The sequence below is a fragment of the Centruroides sculpturatus genome, unplaced genomic scaffold (genome assembly GCF_000671375.1).
Source record: "Centruroides sculpturatus isolate CEXI.00-Female unplaced genomic scaffold, Cexi_2.0 scaffold560, whole genome shotgun sequence".
Taxonomy (NCBI): domain Eukaryota; kingdom Metazoa; phylum Arthropoda; class Arachnida; order Scorpiones; family Buthidae; genus Centruroides; species Centruroides sculpturatus.
Window position 1 is genome coordinate 203991 of NW_019384914.1, and position 27040 is coordinate 231030.

At 31.1% G+C, this 27040-nt stretch overlaps 1 protein-coding gene across 1 annotated transcript in view; it reads left to right on the top strand.

Moving 5' to 3' along the window:
* Positions 1-27040, top strand: part of LOC111631709 — a 334641-nt gene that overhangs the window by 88892 nt on the left and 218709 nt on the right. The window contains exons 10-12 of the mRNA XM_023376015.1: positions 6570-6693; positions 15668-15711; positions 22899-23062. Of these exons, the coding sequence (XP_023231783.1) occupies positions 6570-6693; positions 15668-15711; positions 22899-23062 (332 nt within the window). The remainder of the gene's footprint in view (positions 1-6569; positions 6694-15667; positions 15712-22898; positions 23063-27040) is intronic.

Consider the following 27040-nt stretch of genomic DNA (forward strand, 5'->3'; position numbering starts at 1 on the left):
TATATCTTTCTTAAATAAGATTGAACTGTAGCCTACAGTAGACCTGTTCGAGCCATACTACCCAGCAACAACAGACATCAGACATTTGCCCACTCTCTACCTTTGCTGTTATACTCTTACCTTTCGAAAATAAAAATTGACACAAAACTTAATGAGTGCCTGCCTAACAGTCTCGGGAATACTATAAAAAAATTGTTTCTGTCAGAAAAATAAAAGGCTGGAATTACAAGAGAGAGTTTCAAAGTTTGGAGGAATACTATCCGATTGGTATATACTGAGTTGAATGTTGATGTCAACATCTCCTGCGCTCAGAAAAGTTTTGAATTGTTGTTTGAAGACGAGGGAAGACCAATTGATATTCATTATTTTACGTCACTGCTTCTTGTGTTTGTTCTGTAGGTGTTTGTTATCTGATCATATGTTCTTTGTTTGAACATAAAAATCTTTTGCGAAAGTGTTCGTTATCCGATTTGTACATTAACCGACTCACCCACTGTATAAAAATATTTATTTGTTATCACTTTTAAGCTTCTTTTCATAGCTTAGCGTTGGTTCCCAAAGTGTGTGCCGTGGCACCCCTGTGAGAGAGCCGCAGAACACACTTTATTATAAAATGTTCATAATTTTACTTCCACTTTTAATTCAATGTGATAAGATGTGACATCCAGCAGACCTGGTGCAAATCATTAACTCGGTAATAATGTAATAGAATTTCAAAATGTAAAAAGCTTCATACTATCACAGAAAAACTCATTTTACCAGCTGCTATTGATATGGTGAACAATATGATTGGTGAGTGTGCTGGAAAGCAGCTTTCAAAAGTTTCTTTGTCTAATAACACTTTCAGTCGCAGAATACGGCTGTGACCACAAGGTCAGCACCTCTTTAGTGCCTTGTCAGGACTGACACCACTGTGTCCTGATTGACAAGGAAGCAGAGACGACGTGTTGATTCGGTCACGTGAGCGGCCATGTACACGGGTGATTGGATCTGGGATGGAGATGGGTTGAGAGACAGCTTACTGGAAATGAATCACTTGGGTACCAAGTTAACAACTAATAACAATTTAATTACATAAACAACATGATACAATTTACAATTTTCATTACAGTTCATTAGGCCTTAACTTCAAGGGATCTTTAAATGAAAGTTGTTGTGAGAGAGAGTTTACGTGAGATTTGCATGGCAATAAATACCTTGGGATGATGATATTCGAAAATAGTCTGATGTTCATTCTTGATCATGTATCAATGTATCTTAGTCCCCTGAGATAGAGTTCATCTTCAAAATTCATATCCATAGATGAGGAAGTACAGTAAACTCCTGATTATCCGTGTGCGGATTATCCGTGCATGAATTTAATTTAAAAAAAATTAATTATATGTGTATATATTTTTTAAATAGTTGCTCGCTTTCATGTTTACCGCAGTGCACGTGTTCATATTTAGATGTTTGAAGCGGGTGGTGGGGATATCTGAAGTCAGCTGGACTGGTTTTAGATAGGCCACTTCTTTTGTGCCGGACGTTTCTTTTTGGAGGAGAAAATGATAGTGAGTGTATTTATACAAAGTTTCATTTAGTTGCATGTTATAATATGTATTACAATTTAAGATTTGATTACATGTATTTATGTATAATACATATTATACATAATATTTTTTTCAAATAACTCTCCCACAAATACTTTTAGTGTAAAATTACGTAAAATAAGATGTTTTTTTTTAATTTTCAGATAAGTACCCTTAAAATGCCTAATAATCTAAAGAAAGTTGTACTTACTATAAAACAAAACTAACATTAATTGAAAAATTTGAAAAAGGTGAATCTACATTGAATCTAAATGTTGTATTTTAGAAATAAATAATTATAGTTCGGATTATCTGTGCCACCTCTCTCCACCATTAGCCCAGATAATCAGGAGTTTACTGTATCTGTTGAACTGAAGTATCTGCAAGAACTAATTATATCCATTGGCACTAGGTAAGGGATGATATTTCGTTGAGGGACTTGTGACGACTGCTTAAACTTGCAGTTTCTGGCTATATTGACTTGGAGATATGAAGATAGTAGGTTGGGAGGTTATGAGAAAGCATTGCTGTCATTGCTGAGAACTTAACAAATCATTTACTCCCAGGTGTGAAAGTTGATGTTATGACATTAAACTGTTTATGTTGAAGTCTGATTTCTCACACAGCACATAGGGAAGGACCTTCAATGTTCAGTTAATTGAAAAAATAAAAGGGAAGGAATTTGGGTTGCAGCTAGATGAGGACACAGATAATAATTATGATGCTCACTTGATTTGCTATGTACAGTTTATACATAGTAATAACATTTCTTTTTTGTAAAAGTTTTACTGCTGATGTTAAGACTCATGACTTGTTTGAGATCTCTGATATTTTTATATCCGAAGATGATTTGGAGCAGATCAAATGTATTGGTATCTGTACTGATGGTGCTCTTTAATTTAAAAAAATATAGACTATTTTGCAAATTGTATTTGTTAGAATTTGACATAGAGCACTTTGGAAAAAACTGGATTTAGCAATGGTGCTGAGAATCAAAAAAGTTTGGGAACCACTGGCTTAGTGAATTTAATCATATATATGAACAACACTTTTTACATTATTATTTAGACAGCTAATATATACAATAGTTTGTATTGTAGTTACATTTTAATATGAATGAAGTTAAATTCTTAAGTTTAGAAAGTTTTGGAAGAAAAGAATTGGCCTAGAGTGGCACTCACAGTGCCAACTGTGAATGACCAGTATGGTTCTCTTTATTGGAAGAATTTTGGTGTAAAAATTTTATGCGCATAAAAAGTAGATATAATACATCTCAAAGCCTGATGATATATTAATAAACCAACAAATGCCTAAATAGTCTGTTTATAATATGGCCTCTATACCAAATTCATTTGTATTTATTATTTAATTATAGCCATATTATAGCACTATTATTTAGGCGTTTGTTGGTTTATTAATAAAAAGTACACACATGCTCTACTTTTTTTTCAGTTATTTTTCAGCCAAAATTTCAGAAAAATTTTTATGCTTTGTTTTATTCTAGATATAATGCCGAATTTTATGCATATGTTTCTGGCCATAGTGTCTCTTTCCTTCTTTTTTGCTTGTTTTGCTTTTGAGATGACTGTTGCAATGGTTTGTAATGGTGGTCATTTATTGCTGATTTTTTGTTTTTTCTGCTTTTGCAGGGTTTTTTTCCTCCAGTTTGGTCTTTTTTATTGCATTTTTGTTTTTCTTGTTTTTCTCTTGTTGATTGTTTTTCTTTTCTCAGTTTTTTGCTTGATTTTTGTGTTTTGGGGCGTTTTTGGGTGATGGTTACAGCAGTTCTTGACAATCACCACCTAACGTTTTCCTAAATTTTTTGTTTCTGACTTTTTTCATGACCATGATCAATGGAGGTCATCGACCTCTCTCTCTGAGACCACTCTCAGTATAGCGTGAGCTTTTTATTTAGATTAGTCTTTGGCATGGTTTTTTCAAAGCTTTTTGTTTGTTTTTGGTCTCACTTTCTGGAACAAATTCTTTTGTGTTGATCAAAACACGTTTCTTGTTTTTCTCACACTTCTGGCTTGGCAGCGTCATGTGAATCTGGGACATCACAGTTTTCTGTGACCGAGTCTGAGCAGCTTGGGTGCTTCTTTGCCTGGACACTTGGCTTTCAGACCCTGTCTTTTTTGGGACCCAGTGCTGTTTCTCTGATAGCGTTGAGATAGAACGACTCCCTGGGATGTACACCATCTTGATTATGGACCATAGATGGGACAGAAACCTGATCTACATAGGGTCCACTAAGCGCTCCCTGGAAGTGAGAATGAAAGAACACGCAGAGGATATTCTACATGCGAAGCCCACCATTGCTCTTGCTATCTATGCCTCAGATCCAGAAATAGAACCATTGTTCAATCAAGCCAAAGTGATTTTCACTACACAATACGTAAACCATCTTAGATGGCTAGAGGCTCTTTACATCTGTATGGCTACACTTAAAGATGATAACTGCATTAACCATAAAGATGAAATCACCCTGTCAACTGCATGGCAGGTGCTCATAGACAAGAACTTATAATAATCTACAGTCGTTAAAGGGGCACACGCCTGAATGATGTTATCGATATCCACGCAATAGAATTCTGAATGGTGTTCCAATTTGACTTTAATTTGAATCGCATTCATTTAACAGTCATTGGTTACTTGAAGAAGAACTTCAAGTTCAAAAACGTTTGTAACGCTCTGTTTTTTCCGAGAAGCACACCAGTAACAGGCTCCCCAGTACATTTGTTGTTTACTTTATTCCAGTTTAGTATCACTTTTGTTTTAATATTCAATTTTTTTCTGTGTTTTTTTGGTATTCATGCATATATTGGACAACCAAATCTCTTAAAATAGAAAACAGAGGGCTTCTGTTCACTCCACAAGTCCTCTGGCACTTTGTCACTGACTATTTTTTTGCGCAGCGATTTATGATGTATGCTGCTATATAGACTGCTTCTGCCCAAAAATCAGGTGGTAAGTGGGCCTCTATGATCATAGTTCTAGCTACATCCATAAGGAAGCAATTGGTTTTCTATGCATCTCCAGTTGTGGTGTGAAAGGGATTGTCTTTTTGTGTACTATATCCTTTTTCTTTAAGAAATCTCCTAACTGCTCATTCACAAATTTGGTTCCATTATCTGTCCAGATTTTTTTTAACTTTCTCTTCTGTCTGTGTTTCTATTAGGTGAATAAATGCCTTGAGTTCCTCACTAACTTCATATTTACTTTTCAAAAATCTTACAGCTATTTTTCTGCTATAATCATCTACTATTACTAAAATGTGTTTACTTTCACCTAATGACACCACTTGTAACAGCCCATATAGGTCCATGTGAAGAAGTTCTAAAACTTTCTTACTTCTTATTATATTCTTTTCAGTAAAGGGTCTTCTGGTATGCTTTTCCATAATGCATTTCTCACAAGTTAAATTGGTTGCATTAGTTACTAAATTTAACCCAATCCAGCAAGAATATGTTACAATAAATATATCTTAATTGGAAATGGTGTGTTTCTTTTTCCTCAGTATAACAAGTGCTAGTTCACAAGAACATCCAAAGTGGACACAAGCATAATACAGTAGAGCATCGATTATCCGAAAGTCAATTATCCAAAACGTCAATTATCTGAAAGAATTCCAGTCTGCAAATTTAAATTTTTGCCAGTGCTGTGGTGCTGCAATCTTTGGCTATGTCTTGGGCTACTCAAATATTTTACGTTTTTGATTCTAAATTAACTTCTGAAGTATAATTTTTTATTGTTTTTATATTTTTCAATATATATATTTTGTTTGTACAAAATAAAAAAATAATTTTTAATGATACAATAGTCTTTGTTAGGCTTAACATTGACGAAAATCCAACGCGAAGCAACACGCAACGGAGAAAAATTTCAACATGGGATAGGTTAATATATTTTTTCGTACATTATCAGTTATCTGAAATATCGATTTTCCAAACAACCCTAGTCCCTAATTGATTCAGATAATCGAAGCTCTACTGTATAAGTAATTAAGCACAAGAAGCATATATTAACTTGAATGCTTATTTTTTATATTCTTTCTCCTTGCTAATACATTTGACAATTACATTCTCCAAATATTCTCTAATCATTTTCTCATCACAATTTTTGTTTGCTACTGTTAATTTTTTAAATTCAAACATATTACATGCTTTAGGGACTTTGATCCTCCATTTCAATCTTGAGATCATCCATCTTGTTTATTTCTTGCTTGACCAAAGAAAATGCCACTTTGTCTTTATAATTTATTTTACAAAATTTTGTTATGATGATATTTCAACTGAGAAAAATTATTATTGTAAACTTAATTATTTCGTTGTTTCCTCTGCTAAGTTATAACTATTAAATAACTGATTTAGCCTCCCCTTTTAAATTATTTTCAAATTTATCATGCAATCAATAACATATTCAAGAATATGTTACTTTGATATATGCATGACATACTTTGAAGATCTAAAGAGTGTTTGTGCACAAATGAAAGCCACGTTTTGTGATGCCATCCTCAAAATATAAATGGCAAACTATGTCGTTTGAAATCTTGTACATGAAAATTTCTTAATAAATATTTAAAAGATAATAACATTTATAATTCCTGTAGGACCCTGTATAACAGTTATTGAACAACTTTATCGGAACACATTCAAACTTTAGAATTGTAAAGTTTTGAATGTGTTCTGGTAACTTTGTTCAATAATTATTGCAAAATGCATTTGTATAATGCATAATCTTTGCTGAACCAAAAGATAACTTTTTAAAAGAATTGAAAGCATTTGTCTAAAACACAGAACAAATGCCAGATAATTAAAGGTGAATTAGTTATTTATTTATTTATTTTAAAATTAATCATTATATACAATGTTTGTAATTTTAATTGAAACGTACTTATTAATGCAATATCTGAATTTAAATAATGCAGTAAAGTTTTTTCTTATTGATATTGCTAAAATTTAATATTACATTGTATTTATTTTTAAATTATAACATTTTTAGATCCAAAAATATATTTTTGCCAACTTCTTTACGATCGTATCAAGAGGTATATAAAAATCAGCCACGTAGTATCACTGAATACGAACCGGGTCATTCGTCTATTTCAGATAGAGAAGAAAGAATAGTAAGTTATAAAATTATAATATTGTATGATAAAGAATAATAGACACCCACAACTGCCGTAAATAATCGGGCTTTATGTTGGAAAGAATAATATATATTTTTGTTATTTTAAAATGAATATTAAAAATTTGCATTTCTTTCTAAAAGTTATAATATCCAAAATCAAATTTATTAAAATTAGTTTAAATATTAAATCTTTAACACTTTTGGTCAGTTTATTGACCTTCTATTTTGGAACAAAATAGATTTTGTTCTTTATAAATTGGAATTTTTTGATTTTTCCTGAAGAAAGCAATCAACTGACTGAAAGCATTAGAAGATTTAATAAAAAGACTGCATACTGAAAGGTTTTATAGCTTAAATAATTAATTTTAAAGTTTATTATTATTATATTTTAAAATAATCTGAAATTATATTACAGTAGACTCTCCCACAATTGAACTGGAGCAATCAAAAATTTTCAAAACTATTGTACACTTTTCCAAGTCTTACCTTCCATACTACAGTGTATACACCTTTTAATTTTTTTTCTTATTAAGGTTGCATTGAAGTTTGCAGAAGGGCATAATGCATCTACCACCACCAACACGATAATGAGGAGACATTGGTGTGTGTAGCAGCTTGTCAGCCAATTTAGAAGAACAAAACAAACAACTTTAATACAATACTTTCAAGTCAAATAAACATATTTTATACACATATTAGACATAAGTAAATTCTTCAAAGTTAAAAAGTTAAACTATTATGAAGACTTACTAACTCTAGAAATTCAACCCAATATTTAACTGATTAAATTAATTTAGCAGTTATCAATGGTTTTATTTTTACTTTTAGATAACATGACAATACTAAAATTACAAATTATGCTATTTGTTGATAAACTGTAAACTTTCAATGTTTAAAGTATATTGTGAATAGAATTTTTAAATTTCTTTATAGAAAAATAATTAGAATGATTTATTACACATAATTTTATAATTCATAAGTAAATTATATCACAATTTGTCAATAGATATAAAAATACAATTGTCAAACATTGCATTGTGTCACTTGAATTACTATATAAATTGGAATATAAGATTTGTAATATTAATGTCTTACAATGATTTGACACAATATAGATTTTGATTTTGAGATTTTATATTTTGAATTATTTTGACTTCTTTTATGAAGTGGAAACAATCTGTTTTCCATTCGAGAAACTCACAAAAATTAGGGGATACTTCAAAATAAATATTAAGCAATAAAAAAAAAAGAAGCATAAATAATACTTATGTTAAACCTGGTAACCGGAGTGATTGTGTAATAGGATAGCTAACATTTTCAAGGCCCCTTCTGGGCTCTTCTTCAGGCTTTTTTGTGTAAAAAACAGGGCTGTGGAGTTGTGTAAAAATGTACTAACTTTGACTTTTCCTTACCATCCGACTCTGACCATGGGTGGACTTGTTACCGAAAGAGACCCGGAAATTCTGATGTCATCACGTGACCTCAGAATAAAAGATTCAATAAATAGAGTTATAATAAAGATAGAGTGTAGAAACTTTTTATTCCAAAGCTAAAAGACTTCTGTAAGTAATATATAAATATGTATTCGATAATTTTTACTTTCCTGGCTGTTATATATAACAGAGGGAAAGTATAGCGCTCGGTCAAAAAATGACTTCTCCCAAATTTTTACATTTTTGGACTCGGGACACCTTGAAATTTCGAGATATGCAAAAGATTCGAGGTTTTTTCTATATGTGTGGATGTTAGACTGTGTGAGAGTGGCACGATTTTGTTCACTATGTTTGAAGCTTAATAATTTCTGCGGTCAGAGTAGTCAGAATCGGAGTCAGATGGTTTAACACAGGAGTTAGTTATTACGCATTAAATTGGTTGAACTAAATCGTGTCCCCATATACATTCTAACATCTTAGGCGAGAACATCTNTATGAAGTGGAAACAATCTGTTTTCCATTTGAGAAACTCACAAAAATTAGGGGATACTTCAAAATAAATATTAAGCAATAAAAAAAAAAGAAGCATAAATAATACTTATGTTAAACCTGGTAACCGGAGTGATTGTGTAATAGGATAGCTAACATTTTCAAGGCCCCTTCTGGGCTCTTCTTCAGGCTTTTTTGTGTAAAAAACAGGGCTGTGGAGTTGTGTAAAAATGTACCAACTTTGACTTTTCCTTACCATCCGACTCTGACCATGGGTGGACTTGTTACCGAAAGAGACCCGGAAATTCTGATGTCATCACGTGACCTCAGAATAAAAGATTCAATAAATAGAGTTATAATAAAGATAGAGTGTAGAAACTTTTTATTCCAAAGCTAAAAGACTTCTGTAAGTAATATATAAATATGTATTCGATAATTTTTACTTTCCTGGCTGTTATATATAACAGAGGGAAAGTATAGCGCTCGGTCAAAAAAATGACTCCTCTTAAATTTTTACATTTATGGACTCGGGACACCTTGAAATTTCAAGATATGCAAAAGATTTGAGGTTTTTTCCTACATGTGTGGATGCTAGACTGTGTGGGGGGGGCATGATTTTGTTCACCCTGTTTGAAGCCTAATAATTTCTGTAGTCAGAATCGGAGTCAGATGGTTTAACACAGAGTTAGTTATTAAGTGTCAAAGTGGTTGAACTAAATCATGTTCCCATATACATTCTAACATCTTAGGCGAGAACATCTTGACAGGTTTTACTGTACTATTATAAAATGACAAAAATGCTTACTTTGAGGGTAAAGACGAGTTTTATTTTATTTTTTTAAATTTTGAATGCTAAAATATTCATTAAAGAGTAAAATATTCATTAAGAGATATGACACATGACCACTTTTATGTCTTCACTCTGTCGACCTTTAATTAAGAACCAAAATTTAATAGTATTAATGCCCCTTTATATGCAAGCTACAGTGTCACATTTTGTTTCTTAAACTTTACCCATTCTAAGATATTGTTTAATATCTCAAAACAGAAAATAAAGAAATTAAACAAATTAGATTCCAACACACGCATGCAAATTTTTCTCCTTTTATTGACTTTTTTGAGGGGTTTTCCTGAAGAAAGCAATCAACTGACTGAATGCATTAGAAGATTTAATAAAAAGACTGCATACTGAAAGGTTTTATAGCTTAAATAATTAATTTAAGGGTTCGGGAGGTCTCCAAACGTGTAGATTTGCAAAAAAGCTTGGAGGGTCAAATTTGACACAATTCCAATACTTTTCCATTTTATATATATAACAAGTTGGTAAGTAAAAAAGCAGTCGGAGTTGGTGGATTTTTTGATGACTCCAGCTCTGGCTAAAACACCAAAACTCCACGACTCCGACTCCAGCTAAAACATCAAAACTCCATGACTCCGACTCCATAGCCCTGGTAAAAAAGAAGCCAGATGTTGTGAATCAAATATTTCCTTTTGAAAAGATTGCCATTCGAATCATCACATGTGGAAACCTTCCAGGAAATTTAAATGAAACGAGCGATGTTTTGTGTAAAGCACTGTTTGATTATGCAAATGAGATGCAAAACCAACTTTTATTTCATTTGTGAAAATGCACTACGAAAGGCTTGAAAGTACTGGTGTATCTGCATGTTCCCTGATCTTGAAAATGCACATCCTGCAATTTTCTAGCCCTTGCAATGCCCCTGCAACCTGATTTGCCCAAATGAGAAGCCTGGAGAGCCATAGGATGTCTTGAGGCTGGTTAAACACAGATGACAGTGGCAATAGCACTTGGAACATCCCAAAGCATAATTAGCAGACTATGGAATTGCTTTCAAGAGACTGACACAGTATGAAGAAGATGAGGGCAGGGTTGCCCATCTGTCACAACAGCTAGAGATGATTGCTATCTGATCTTCCCTTCCCTTCCCATCCCTTACACTCTTTTCTGCCAGCTAAATACTTTGTGTACAGCAATGTCTTTCTTGTATGTATGTATGTATGTATGTATGTTTTTGACCGTATTGGCAAAAAGGAACAGGCACAGCAATTCAACAGAGCTGCAGGGACAGTTTCTTGCTGCCATTAGACATCATCATCATCATTCATCTGGTTTATTAACGTAATATTACATATTCAGCACAGCCTGATTAAAATTGTTTACAAAATTACAAAGTTATGTTTTGAATACATCCAAGAATTGGTAAAATAAATTAAGTAACAAATAATAAAATTTAAAATATTACAACACAGTACATAAAACTATATACAAGAAATGCAATACATAAAATTAAATACAGTAAGTGATCGGTTAACGAACAGTTCGGATAGCGAACTAATCGGATAACGAACACTTTCGGGAAAGATTTTTATGATCGGACAACGAACAAATGTTCGGTTAATGAACACTTTACTGAACAAACATAAAAAGAAGTGACAGAAAATAATGAAAACCGATTGATTTTCCCGTGTCTTTGGGTAACAATTCGAAACTTTTAGGAGCGCGGGAAACGTCAACATCGATGTCAACCCGATACCGATCGGATAGTATAATATTCCTCCAAATTTTGAAACTCTCCCTTGTAATTCCAGCTTTTTGTTTACCTTTCTGACAAATAATTTTTTATAGTATTCGTGAGACTGTCAGACGTGCACTTGTTAAGTTTTGCGTCGGGGTTTATTTACAAAAGGTGAAAGTTTAATTGTCTCATTGGATATTCGTTAACGTTTTAATACCAAATTTCAAATTTTATCCGGGCCTTGTGTTTAAATAAGTTTATGTGGGCTAGTTGATTTCTGTTCTCTGAATTTTTGTAAGTGCTTTTCTGAACTTTTTATTTAAAAAAGAAACTGATAATATTATGGAGCCTAAAAAGAGGAGTGTCAAGAACTGTGCTCACCGTAGAAACCAAGCAAGAGATAATAGCCCAGGTAGAAAGTGGGCACAAGATGTCTAATATTGCTAGGCAGAATGACTTGAACAGGTCTACAGTAGGTACAATCTTAGCTATGAAAGATATATCAAGAAGTCTCAGGCTGCTAATGGAGTCATGAAAATCACATCTGAGAAATAAAGAGCATTTTAGAGCTCATAATGGAACCTGAAACAAATCTGACGACAGAAGAACTCAAAGAACTCTCAAATGAAGAATACCAAGAAACTCAGTGAGATGTGTTTTCTTTTGAAGAAGTGGAAGGTGAAAAAGGACCGATGTTGACATCTACTACTAAAGATCTTTTGAAGAAGTGGGAGAATGTCAGAACAACGATCATCCAAGTGGCATCCAAACCAGAATAAGGTTAATGGAGTTGTCAATCTCTACAATTACAATACTATTAATTACTTCTGAAAAATCCTAATGAAAAGAGAAAAACAATCGATATTGTACAGATTCTTTAACCCCCACAAGCGGAAAAAACATGACTAATAAAAATGCAAGACTACATATATATGTATTTTTACTATTATATATAAATAAACGTAGTAAAAAAGTACATATTTTTTACTTTTTGGAGTCTCCGGAACAAATTAATGAAATTCCCATAAAAACCTATGGTAAATCAATAATCGGTTAACGAACAATTCGGATAACGAACAAAGTTTTGGAACGGATTATGTTCGTTAACCGATCACCCACTGTACAAGACAAACATTAAAACACATTGGTGTAAGCTGAGGAAATACCTCACTGAATATATGATACATTCTATACTATCAAAGTTACCTCGCATTCTTTAATTTATAATCAAACAATTGTGTTATGTAAGGTCAATTCTATTCAAGTATTTCATCCTTTCTTTAAGATATGTAGAACACATTTTGTCCATTGTATTGTGATTATGTTCTTGTTTGTTTTTCCTCAGGCAATTTGCACATTTTGGTGTTTCATGTCTTTTGGTACAGTCTTTAAACAAGTGGTTCTCATTACAATGGCTACATATGTTCTCAGATGCAGGGCAATTTTTTGCTATGTGTCCAAACGACAAACATCGAAAACATTGCAGTATTGGAATATAATCATATGCACTATAGGTTGACCACCTTATATGAACTTTCTTTCCTTTAAGAATTCTTTTTCTTATATCAGAAGACACTTCTATCACCCAGGAAACATATTCATCGCTTTTTTGTTTTAAGGAGAATATAACTTTAATCTGTTCAGCATATACACGAAAAGAAATATCTTCAAACAAATGTGTATTCTGTTCATATATATCTTCAATAAGTTCTTGTTCACTAACAATTGAAGGAACGGACACTATTTTGATTAAAGGCAATCTCTTTTTAGGCATGTGGGATGTTAAATCTGGGAATCTGTCTACAAACTCTTTGAAGTGCACAACATCCTTTTGATAACTTAAATCAACAGCAACTCCACCATTATTTATTTTTTCTAACACGTTTTATTCTAACTCCAATATTGTGAGGCTCTACATTTTGAAGTAAGTTGTTTTTTGTCTGGTCAGATGTTGAATTCTCATCATTGCTGTACACTAAGACTGTATGTGCTAATTCAGGCGGAGCTTTAACAATATTAGACAATATATTACCTTGTTTTAATGCATCTTTATAACTAGGATAAGTAGCATTTCTTTCAATTGTATGTACGTCAGATGGTTGCTTTCCGAAATTATTCAATTTCTGAAGAATATCTTTCAGAATATTAATTGATTCTTTCTCCTGGGAACCCCGAATCTCTTTAATGTCCTCCTTAGTTGGTATAACAGAAAATCTTTGATCCAAGCTTTCAAACAATCTTTGTTTCTCAAAGACTGCTTCAGTGTGTTCAATCACTCTGTTAAACTGTGTCAAGATATAAGTCAAATGGCACTCCACCCCAAGTCTACCTTTAAGGTTACTCTGTGAATAACTCTATTTCATCAAGAATGCTGTTAGCAAAATCATGAAATAATTTTTTCTCCGATTCCATATGGAACAAAGATGAAATAAGATATTTATTTAATTAATTCAGAATGTTAGGTTTAAAATTATTCTAAAGTAAAATATTAATTCAATTAACTTGAAAACATTTGTATCGTTTATTTTGGCTCAAGACGATTCTAAAAATATATAATATGTCTGAAATTATGTATAGAAATGTAGAAAATGCAACTTCCTGTAATTGTTCTAGAAAGTTTCTGACTAAAACATCGATTACAGTTGCTATGGTGATTGAAAAGTTGAAATTAGAATAAATCGTAGAATTGCCATTATTCAAAAACTATAAGAGCTATGGTTATAAAATTTTCAGAGAGTATTACATTTTACGTCTTCTAAGAATTACCCGAATATCTTTCAGAAATAGCCCACCAGAAGGAAGTTACAGGGTGCCGAAAAAATCACTGGAAGTAGTTGATATTTTCTAAAGTACTGGACCCAGAACCCCAAAAATTGGAAGATGTACTCACATTAGCATTGCGGACAACCCATAATATCTGATTCTGGTTATTAATCGGTTTATGTTTGGAAAATCAAATCTGAAAAGTAAACAAAATTTTAAAAGAGTGTTACTTTGTAATGGAGCGTCCAAATTTAACAAACTTGACGAATTCTTGGTCCCCAAGAGAAACGCTTTCATAAAATATATAACACTTAGTACAAATAATTAAAATTCATCAAAAGAACTTAAAAATCCAAGAGCTGAAAAATTCCACTTCACTTCACATTGATGCAGTGCCGCCTCACTGCTCGCTGCCATTAGACATTCATTCATTCATTCATTTTTATTTAAGTACTTGGTACATGTCCCAGCCCCGCTAAAGCATTACCAGGAAGTTAAACATATTTTTAAATATATATAGGTACCAATATTTGTATACATATACAATAATATACAAATAGTAATAAACAATATGAGTAAATAAGTTATATTTTAAATACGCTTATGATGTATATTAGGATAAATAAAATTGTCAAAACGAATTATAATGTTCAGATAAACAAAAGAAAATAAATAAATACATAAATAAATGCTTAGTAGTTCATAGCTGTGCAGAACAGCTCTTGGAGTACATTGCAGATGTGTACTTTAAAGTTTTTAGTTCTAAGCAGAACTTTATGTGTCAGTGAATATCACTTGGACCCAAGTAAAATCAGTGTTCAGAACAGTTCTTATAAAAGTTGGTGGTTTGAAAGTTACTACACACGTCTATAAACAGTTTGAAGATAGTTGTGTATATTCATTGAAAAGAAACAAGGTTGAGCCATCAATAAGCTGAATGCCCAGCGAAGGTTGAGGTATGTCGATTATGCTGCTGTTGTGCAGATCATCTAAGCACAAAGGAAACATAGCTGAGCTACATATAAATTGAAAGCCCAGCGAAGTTGGAGTAGGTGAATTTCACTGCTTTGGAGCACATTGCTGCCATTAGACAATGGATATACACCCGGACTATACGAAATTGACTGCATCATGTTGGACTGCATTCCCAGTGATCAATGGTATGCATTCCATTATCTGCTGAACATAATAGAAATTCATAGAAGGCAGTCTGATGAGCATCATCATTGGACCCATGATGGTCAACTTTCCTCTTTTTTGATGAGTTATGGTTCAGTCTGCAGCCTGACAATCATTGTGTCCTGATCTGGTGTTTACAAGGAACACAGGAGAATACATGTTTCATGCGAAAAAGGTACTCCTTTGGTGGTGGTGGAATCACAGTGTTGACTAGCATCAGCATTGGTGGTCATACCGATCTCCACAACACCAGAAACAGATTGCTGACTGCTGTCAGAAATCAAGATGAGGTCCTGGCATGGACCCTATGCTGGAACAGTTGGAAACAACTTTCTTTTCATGGATGATAATGCAAGGTCCACTATGTGCATCTTGTCCATCTTTTTTTATCACATCATATTCATTTTGAAATATCTTCTAATTTTTGTGAGCAATGTATTTTAAATAATGCAGTTTTAGCTTTAGTGAAATTCAAAAATTAAATCTATTTTGTATTGAGTTTCATGAAAATGTAAACAATTCTTATATTTAAATATTAATAAGGATTTTTAAAATTTTGTTACAGCAGAAGATCAAATATCTTCCACCATTGGATCAGCCAAAACCATCATAGTAAGTTTTGTATTAGTATGATTTATAAAGTTTTTTGAATATTTTTGCTTGGTAACTAAATAGTAATATTATAAAATATTTTTAAAAAATCTCCATTTTTATTATATAATGTTTATCAAATATCAATTTAGTATTAATTTTATTTACAATGTTGTTAAAGCAAAAAACAGTAGTGACTAACTCTGCTTGAAATATGTTAAGGAAATAAGAAAATAGAAAATGCACAAAATTTTAGCAAAAGTACTGAGACTGGCAAAAACTCAAAACTGCTCCAAAAATCACAAAATTCAAAGGATGAAACATTTCTTTTGTTTTCAGAAACCATTTTATGAAGTTTACTCAGAACAAAACTGCCAAAAAGAAAAAAACTACATGCATTTTTTTTCAACTATAAAGAGTTGTCTTCAGAAGCAAACAAACGTTTGAACTGTGGTATTCAAAGATAGTGCAAACTGCTTCAGCAACCATCATTTACAAATTTAGAAGCAGCAGTTTCTGAAGCAATAACGTTTTGATGATAAAAATGAATTTTTTTCATAATTACAAGTTTTATATAAGTATTTATTTAATTTTAAAGTAAAAGTATACTTGTCTATGAAAGAGGATTTTCTATAAGAAATCATTTTTTTATTGAAAATCTTTAGAAACTATTATAGAATCCTTTAATAAAATAAATGATGACGACGAGGTACCATTTTTAATCAAAAAGTTTAGTGCTATGAGTAAGTATTAAAATTTCAACAGTTACATAATATTACTATACAGAATAATACCATATTCAAGTTAAGTAAGTTTAACTTGAATATAGTATTATTGTGTAGAGAAGATTTTATTAAAAACATTGTTTATAAGTTTGAAATTTATGAAATACATTTAAAAGATAGAAAACACACTATAAATCTGATTTATAGAAACTATATTTTTTAAATGCTAACTAGATAAAAGAATTAACGAACATATATGAATTAAATCAAACCATTGCAAGATTAATCATGCTGTTTGACTGCTATTATTTTAAATTAAATTCTAAATAATTAAAATACTAAAATATTGGGCTTTGGGATGTTTGTATATGCATATACAAATTCTTATTAAAAGAAAAATTCTGTGTAATATTACAACTTATTCATCAAATGAAGAAGGAAAAATGATAGAATGGGAATAAAACCTTCTAATAACCTATCCTACAGTATATTCTGTGACTAAGGATGTGGCTTCTTCAAGGGCACAAGCCGCTTTAAGGAATGCTAGTTTGCCATTCCCAACAAAGATTAAATAATGTTTTAAAAAACATTTTCACATAAAAAGATATTTTAATTCAATATATTTTATAGAGGTAAAGGAACACAAAATAGACATATTTTCTAGATTCATCTCTGCTTTAAATACGTTAAAAGAGAAGAAATATAAACCACTACATATTCATTTGTTGTCTGATATCTGATAAGTATAACGTTTCTATGAAATTGAAATTAGTATAAAAAAATAAAATATCTATATATATAACCCATTCAACAGGTGTCCGTCTGTCCCGTAACCGTTTGATAACGGACACTAGAGGCACCCCTATCGTGTGTCATATTTCAAACATTCAAATTAACAATTTTAATTATTATTTAAATTAACAATATAAATTATTATTATTCATTCGGCCCATAAATTATTATTTGGTCAATATAACAATATAAATAATTCAGTATATTTGTAATNGCATTCATTGTTGTAGGAATAAAAGTATGGCACAATTCTAGGACAAATGTAGCAAATTGGGACTTTGACAGAGCTGTAGAGCATTTATATCTTAACAAAAAAGTCAAAGGAACCGTGCCTCATGGAAATTTGTAAATAACACCCACTAGGGGTCGTCCCAGGCTACTAGTACCATATATTTAGTATATATATATTTTTTGATTTTTAATGCCTTTTCGAACCTGCCACCTCTAGGCAATGCCTGAGATGCAGGATGTGTTATGGTGGCTCTGACTATGGAGAAGCCATTGAAATTATAACCCCTACTGGTATGCAGTTTAGAAAGTTCCATCTTAAACATTAAAACATTTTTCTATTACACTTCATTGTAAATATAATTATAAGATATATAAGATAATAAAACAGAATAGAGAAGGAATCTCCCAACTTCATAAAAAAATGCAGAGATATTAGCATAGGAATTAATATTTATTGATAGATAAAAAATTTTTTGGAACTTCTTTATTTCATTTTTAGATCTATGCTTTTGAATCAGACAAGAACATTGGAAAAGTTCATTTAAGCATTTAAATAAAATTCAAGCATAGAAAAAATGACTGGCTCACATGGGTAGAAGTAAAAGCAAAATAAAATAATAAAAATTAAATTAGAAATATCTAAAGATTACATACAGTATATGCAAGGCATGAAACTATTAACCTAAAATTAATAATACAACTCATAAAACCTTTGGGTGTCCAGCAACAAAAATTTATGGGTAAACAAATGTTTTTGGGCTTCTTTGGATCTCTGCTTCAGGTTTTCTGCTTTCTGTAAATGGGACATGCATCAGAGCTTTGATGCATTTGAAGCTCTGATTGAACAATTAATAATATAATGCTTGTAGAAGTTCTTAGGAAGAAAGTTCAGTCTCTGCAAAGATAGGTTGATCAGGTATGGTTCTTTTGCTGAAGTGAGGCCCTTTTTTTTTAACTCTTTTCACCCAGTGGTTACTAAGAGGTTCTCTTTTAGCAAGCCCATTATGGGTTTGGCCACACTCACAATGAGGTGGCCAAGTGGCGAGGGATCGGGCCCGACATATCCGGATGGACCATCCCCAAAAAATTCCTGGGAATTTTTCAACCTGTCCGGATTCAATCCAGGTCTCCCCAGAGCAGTAGGCTGCCACCTTGACTGCTCTGCCATTCAGCAGCTGCTGAAGTGAGACTATCAATTATCTTTAGTATTATAGATTGCTAATTTTTTTTTTATTTGTTTAACATTAGAATGCCCAGATTGGTCATTTGATGGTTTTTATTTTCAAATTTTTTTATGATGTTTTTTTATCTCTAGGACCTAGCTAATTCTCAAGTTCTTATTAAATTGCCATTATAAATAATATATCCAAAAATTAATTTTTGTTTTATTCTTTAAGTTTGTCTTTTTAAATTTTATAAAAATATTTTTTAAAACGATAAATAATTGTATACTTGCTTACTGGAGAATTCAATAAAACTTAAAAATAAAAACCATTCAACTATCCAGCATAATTCTTTAATAATATAAGAACGTTTTCAAACGCATTAAGCGTCCATCATCAGTTATTTCTCTAATTTGAAATGGGAAATTCGAAAAATTACGCAATCGAATTTCAAATAGACGGTTATGTAAAAAAATTAAAAAGTAACATATTATAAACGAAAATGATATATACAAATTTCCGTGTATTTAATAAATAAACGCTTGATGATGATGATGAGCACTTGATGCGTTTGAAAACGTTCTTATGCTATTAAAGAATTATGCTGGATAGTTGAATGGTTTTTATTTTTAAGTTTTATTGAATTCTCCTGTAAGCAAGTATACAACAATACAAAGTTATTAGATAAAGATATTGCTTTTTCTAATCACTTTCAATGGCAAACCTTCATTTTAAATAACTTTGTGCACTTGGCACAAAACTGTGAAAAAAACCATTCTTTAAAAATTGCACTATTCATCCAAGCACATTTCTGGGACTTGTAAACAACTGGCAAAGAAGAAATGCTTATATGTTTTAAAGCATGTGGCTTAACAGATATTCCAACCAGTACAAAGGGTAATTTATATTTCCCTGAAGCATTACTGCAAGCAAGCAGTGTGATCCTCTCTCAGCTTTTTTTGCCACCTCTAGCTGAATCTTCTAATTTTGAAGCTAAGGTCTTTTTTGGTAGCATGTTGTAAAAAGACCAGTTTTATTGGCATTATAAATTTGATTTGGTTTTAGCTTTTCAGACTCAATTATTTTCTTGTTCACTACTTACAGTATCACCAGACACTGCAAAGTTGGTATACCATGACAAATTTTCCACTAGGGTTTGTGTCCCGGGACGTCTTGTGTCTCGAAGTCCCGGGACTTTTTCTAAATTTAATTGTCTCAGGTCCCAGGACATTCGGGTTAAGACTCAAGACATGCTTATCGAAATTGTATTTTTGAAATTTTATTTTCAAAAGGTTAGCCAAGCGATGCTTCCTTTGTTCTCCCTCCTGTTTACAAATAAACAATACAGGTGGGGATAATTTACAAGGCTGTGTGACTTTTAACCTTACTCTGTTAAATGTTTGTTAAAATATTTGTACACTGGCCACCACAGCTCAGTCGCAAAATATGGAATTTTTTTACTTCGAATTTGAATAAAACTGCACTTATTGCTTTTGCGGAAGATCTGCATTACAGACTTTTTGAAAATATCCCTTGTATCCAAACGCCAGATTTGGAAATAATAGATGCTGAACCCAGTACCAGTAGCTCTACAGTATACAACGAACCCAATGAGTCATTTCAAAGTCAAATGGAACAGGCAATTAAAAAAATCAAAGAAACTGTACCCAAAATTTTTGCAAAAAGATCAAGGGCAGCATTAAAAATGGAGTTCCAGTTATTTGAAGAAATCGGAAAATGTACTGAAAGTTTGGAACTACTTTATAAAGCTTTAAACACAATAAAACCAACATCTGTTGAAAATGAGTGTGTGTTCTCCTTGTTCGGNTCAATACCGAAATAATCCCGGGATCCCGGGATTGAATAAGTATAATCCCGAAATCCTGGGATTAGAAATAAGGACCGGGATCGAATTCCCTAGTTGATACACTGCATGCTCTTCTCTTGACTGGTTCTCATGACTGGTTCTCTTGAACAAAAGGATGGTATTTCCTCAATATTGACAGACTTCCCTTCAGGAAAGAAGAATGAGAATTTTAAATAGTAGAAGGAGACAAAGAACAAAAAGTACAGGGAAAGAGAAAAAAATTAACATAAACTATGGCATACTGTCACAGATGTAACTGATCAGAAGGCTAGAAAATACATTGTCAAAGCATCATCACAAAGAAACCAGCACATTTTTTTTTACAATTTATTAGACCTTCTGATATAAATGCAATAATTGAAAAAAAATTAAAAGGAGAAATTTTATACTACAATCGGCTAAATTTTCAGAGAAAAAGAACAAAATGGACAAAAAAACAAGAAGGAAGATCAGATCAAAATGAAAAGAAAAGAGACAAAAACAACAGAGAAACAGAAAAGAAAAATTTATTTAGCAAAGTCATGTGAGAATAAAACTCACAATATCTGTAATAAGTGCAAAATTTGTTTGTGGCAAATGTAGCTTAAAAATTAACTATTGCAAAAAATGTGCATAATTTATAATAAAAAATAAAAATACTTGACATTTAATATGTAGTTAAATCTATTTCAACAATTCCTTTGCAATAAATAAACTGATACAAAAGCATAAATACCAACAAATTTCAGTTACACTTCACACAAACATTTTCATCCACATTCAATTTGACATCATCAGGCTGTAGATGGAATTGGAATTGCACACTTTTGAACAATTCAGGAGAATTGTTTAAAAGCATGCAATTACAAGATTAAATTTAGCCACCTGCTAGCCAACTAAGGGGGTTTCTTATCTTCTGTTTAATAGTTCTGAATAAAATTGGAAATATGGACAATCTGTTTTAATGTCTAATATTTATAATAACTTAAAAGTACAAAAAATAGTTTATACAAGTAAAATTTCATAGCTGGTATTCAAGTAATCCATCCCAGCAGGGTGTGTGGACCACTGATGGTCCATGAGAAAATTTTGGTGGTCTGTGGAGAAATTTGGACATTGATTGACTGAAGGTTTCGCAAATTATTATGAAAGAAATACAAAATGTTTGGTTGCTTTTCTTCACTCATTGGGGGCTTCTTATTTGAATCTTAAATCAAATATGAAATGACTTATCAATAAATAATAGTGCTAATAAATAATTGATAAATAATCAACAATAAATAATATGAGTGTTTTTGTCATCTTTTGTGGAAAAGAGCCAAGAATCCATAAACTTATTTCAAACAAGCAGCAACAAACTTCATACTAATTTGTTATAATTAAACAAGTGAATATCATATTAGTAAAGTAAAATGGAACTTTTATGATCATTATTTCATAGATGTTTGTATCATTTTAAAAAATTTATGACTTGAGTTTGCTAGAGAGACAGTGACTTATCCTTTTTCAAAGATTGTAAATAAAAAAATAAAAGGAAGAATGATAGCAATTAATTTTTAACCCCTTAATTCCCATTGACGAGTTAAGCAAGTTCTATTTTTTGTAAAAATGGTATAATTTTTACCAAATTATGTAAGAAATGTTATGCACAGTTAAATTTAATATCATTTGATTTAATATTTATATGTTAATCTATTTCGATTGTAGTACATCCCTTGTAACTTGGGTTTACCCACATTATGTAAATAAATGCTTTAATTAATTATTAATATTTGAAATGTAACTACAGTAGAGCATCGATTATTTGACCCCCGTTTAACTGTCACATCGGTTAACCGACCGTTCTAGTCGGCAAATTTCAAATGTCCACTAGTGATGTGGTGCTACAATATTTGGCTATGTCTTTGCTGCTTTAATATTATTTTTGTTAAATTTTTGCGTGTTTTAGCTGGCATCTCTGGCTCGACCATTGAAGGGAGGCCAGTATTTAAACGAGACTTAATTTTCTAATTATGAGTGGTTGTTTGTTTCGTGAGCAATAAAATAATTTTAAAATAATTTTTAACGATACAATAGCAATGATTATTATTTAAAAAAAAAAATTTGTTAGGCTAAACATCGATGAAATTTCAACGCAAAGTTGGTTAATAGCGATATACTAATAAACTAATTACATGGGATATACTAATATCCTAATATACTATACTAATAATGTATTTTTTACTTCTTTTCGGTTATCTGATTTTTTCAGTTATCCGACCAAACCGAGTCCCCAATTGAGTTGGATAATCGATGCTCTACTGTATTTTGTTTTTAGTACTAAAAGAGTATTTGTTTGTTAATAACTATATTTGTGAGGAACTAGATGTTCTTAATATTCTAAAAATATTATTTCTGATTAGTAAATTAACGAATAATTGTATTTCATCATTACTGAATGTTTGAACATAGTGTATATAGAGACGGATACGAGTCTGATTCGACTTTATTCAGAAGAAGTGGAAAATCATCATCACTCGATCCTCAGCAACAAAAATTATGGTATCGTAAAATTCAACAGGGGTCTGATATTCCTTTTTCTGGACTTGGAAAACCTGCACCAGAAAGACCAAAAAGTAAGTAATTTTATTATATTAAAAGCATATATTGAGTTTAATTAATTATTATATTTTATTATATATGAAAGAAATAAACAGTTTATTAGTGCATTGTGGAATTCATTGTAATATTATCAAAGTTAACAAGCAATTTCATTAGTGTTACATCAAGAAACAGTTTTTATTTTAATTAAAACATTGCATACATTTTATACAAAACTAAGAACAACAACCACAGATCTATATGTTATTGGAACTGTGAGATATTTACATAACCTTTTCTGGAAACTTTTTAATCTCAGACCACTTCAAGAATAACACAGTAATAAAATATAGATTTGTCTTTACTAAATTTATTAGGCCTACAACAATATAATGATAATACCTATACAGTTATATACTAATTATAAAGAACTTTTAAAATATAAAGAAAATAATTAATATTAAAATAAGATTATTTAATTACTTAGTTTTATGAAATCTATTTTAAATAACTTATCATTACTACACATTCTTTGCTAAACATTTATTAAAGAACAAGAATACTTTCTTTTATCTAAAGTATTCTTGTTCTTTATTGAAATGAGAAAGGATACAATTTGTTCTTTATTTTCATACATCATTGCCTATGTTCTGTGTGGCAGTGGAGGATTTTTGCATGGCATATGCCAAATCATATTTCTTTGTATAGAAAGCTGTGGTTTAATGTTAAATATTTAAATTTTAAATTAAACTAAAATTCGCAAGTATTTACAGTTTATATACAAACAGTAGGGGGGTGCTGTCTGACTGTTGTGGCTGTTGACGTATAATTTTTTCTTTTTTGTAATTTGACTCATTTTTGTTTTTTTCTTGGAAAATGACAGAATTCTCATCTCAGGGAAGGAAAACTTTTTTGCCATTACATTGATGGATAGCCATGAAATGTAAGAAAATGAATGGGAAGCAAAGAGAATGTGTTGGGAGTCAATGGATCAGCTGGTCTTGTTTATATAAGTGCCGAATAGGAGATTAACATTCAAGAAAAAATTTGACTTTTGTTGAAATTACAAGTTTCTTCAAATAGTAAATTACAACTCTCTGCCCTTGAAACTGAGAGAGAAAAAGGTTATGTTAAAAGTATTGAATCAATTGTGGAAATTGATGCAATATGTAATAACTTGCATGAAAAGTTAGAGATTAGAAGATAAAGAAGAAATATTGTAATCTCGGGTATAGAGAATAACAATAAAATGGATAAAGGTTTAACAATAACTTATAGGTTACAGTTGTGAATATTTAGCTTATTTCTAGAATTGGAAAATATAAACCAAATGGGAAAAGATTAATTATTTGTGAGTTGATCAGTTATGAAGATAAATTAAAAATATATAAAAATATTAGTAATTTAAAAGGTTTAAATATATTCATTAACAATGACTACTCAACAAATGCAAGAACTATAAGAAATAAATTAAGGCTCTATGGTAAAGAAATGCGTTCAAAAGGAGCTAGGAATGTTAAATTGCGATACAACAGATTAATCATAGACAATAAGACATTTGCATGTAATTACAAAGGTGAAATTATCCAGACAGATGGAAAACAATTGTTTTTAGCAATATAGTTTACAATGATATAAAGGACAAAGACGACAAATATAATGTTCTGTACTTGGATAATAATGATAATATGAAAATTCTATTTTATAATATTGCAGATTTAAATAATAAGTATTGCTTTCCTAATTTCTGGAATCTAATACTGTATATAGAATGGATGTGTTCTGTGTGGTAGAAACATGGTATACTTCTCTTGTAATTTAATTAATGTTTTCTAATGATTATAAAATTTATCATCAGATAGCATATAGTTGTGAGGGTCCTGGAGGACCCAGTGGTGGATTAATTGTCAGACTAGACACATTCTCTGAAGTTAAACTTATATTTTCAGTCACATTTTTGCTGGTTTTACAACTAGATACTGAAGACTTATCCAATATCCAGCTAAGAGTGTCATATATTCTGCCTAACAATAATTATGATGATGATTTCAAGAATATTTTGTTGTTTATAGAAAACTACTACTTATATGGAAATAATTTGATCTTATGTGCAGATTTTAATGAAAGATTGGGACATTCTGATTATTTGTTACGTTGCACTGATGGCTGGCAAATTTCTTTGATAGCTTCAAAAGATTCCTATGTTAATGATAGAGGGAAAATTCTCAATTTTCTACCATTTTTGTGAAGATAATTCTTTTTATCAGTTAATAATCTTGTTTGCTTAAATGTTTAGTGCCAAAGGATGAAGACTGTAATTTTATCTTTCATACAACTAAGGGAGGCATTGTAATTGATTTCATCATAGTGTCACAAGAAATATATTCTTATATTATAAATGACTTGTGCGTTTTCAGAGAGAGGTTCTGATCACGTACCTGTCTTAATATCAATAATTCCTTAGTATTATCCAGAGTTGCTAACCGACAATTTTTTGATAAACATGCAGTATGGAAGGACAAATTTAAATACAGTAGAGCGTCGATTATCCGAATCAATTGGGCACTGGGGTTGTTCGGAAGAGCGATGTTTCGGATAACCGATTATGTACGAAAAAATATTTTAATTTATCCCATCTTGACATTTTTCTCCATTGCGTGTCACTTCACGTTGAATTTTCGTCGATGTTAAGCCTAACGAAGACTATTGTATCGTTAAAAATTATTTTTTATTTTGTACGAACAAAATAAATATATTGAAAAATATAAAAACAATAAAAAATTATACTTCAGAAGTTAATTTAGTATAAAAAACGTAAAATATTTGAGTAGCCCAAGACATAGCCAAAGATTGCAGCACCACAGCACTGGCAAAAATTTAAATTTGCAGACTGGAATTCTTTTGGATGATTGACTTTCGGATAATTGACGCTCTACTGTATTCATTTGCTGTTACACTAGATAATCTTTTATCAGAATATGGAGGAAACCTCACATCTAGTGGATTGTATAGTTAAAGCAGCAATGTCACTGGACTTAATTCACAACGTTAAATCTGTTCCTCATAAAAACCGTATAAGAAATGTATTGTGTGATAGTGTGTAATGTTGCACCATGAGAAAAAAATCTGTGGAAATTGTTTAAGAGGACAGAAAAGTTAAACACAGTAGAACATTGTGCTTTCTATGAAAACTATTTGAAAGAGTATAAAATCTTATACAAAAGAAAAAACAGTCTTATTTTTGGAATTTAAATAGGAGATTGGTGTCATGCAATAATTCTAAAAAATTTTGGCAAACAACTAATAGTTTTAAATGTAAAAGTGCATCAAGTTATAGTTTAAGAATTACCTTGGAAAGATGATTCAATTTTTATTCTGCTAAATTCTCTAAAGAACAATCTTTAATTATTAATGAAGAACAATTGTCAATGGATGTGTACAAAGTGTTTTCAATAGAGAAAATATTTTACATTGGACAAGATAAAAGGAGCTATTAATTGTTTTAAAGCTGATGGAATTGATTTTATTAGAACAAAATATTTAGTGTCTTTCAGAAAAGTTCCTTTCTACAATTGTGGAAGTTTTTAACTCTGTTAAGAGAAATTGTAGTTTTCCAGAAGCATTGATTGAATCTTTGATTATTCCAATATATAAAAAAGACAATGTGTATGATCTCAAAAATTATCATCCTCTATCTTTAGTTCCTGTAATTGGGAAACTGTTTACATCTTTATTAAATAAGACTAGAAAATTTAATCCTTAAGTATAATATTTTGTTTCGGGAGCAAGCAGGTTTTCAGACTGGCCAATCTTGTCAAGATTGGCCAGTCTGAAAACCTGCTTGCTCCCATATACATATTTTTACTAATATTTTTACTAAATGCATTGGTTCAATCAAAGCTATGGAAAAAGAGAGGGAAACTTTATGCTGTTTTCATGGACTTTATGATTAACAGTATCAAAGGCAGATTGAAAGTTTTATGGTCTCTATTAGAAAGAATGGTCATGAATAA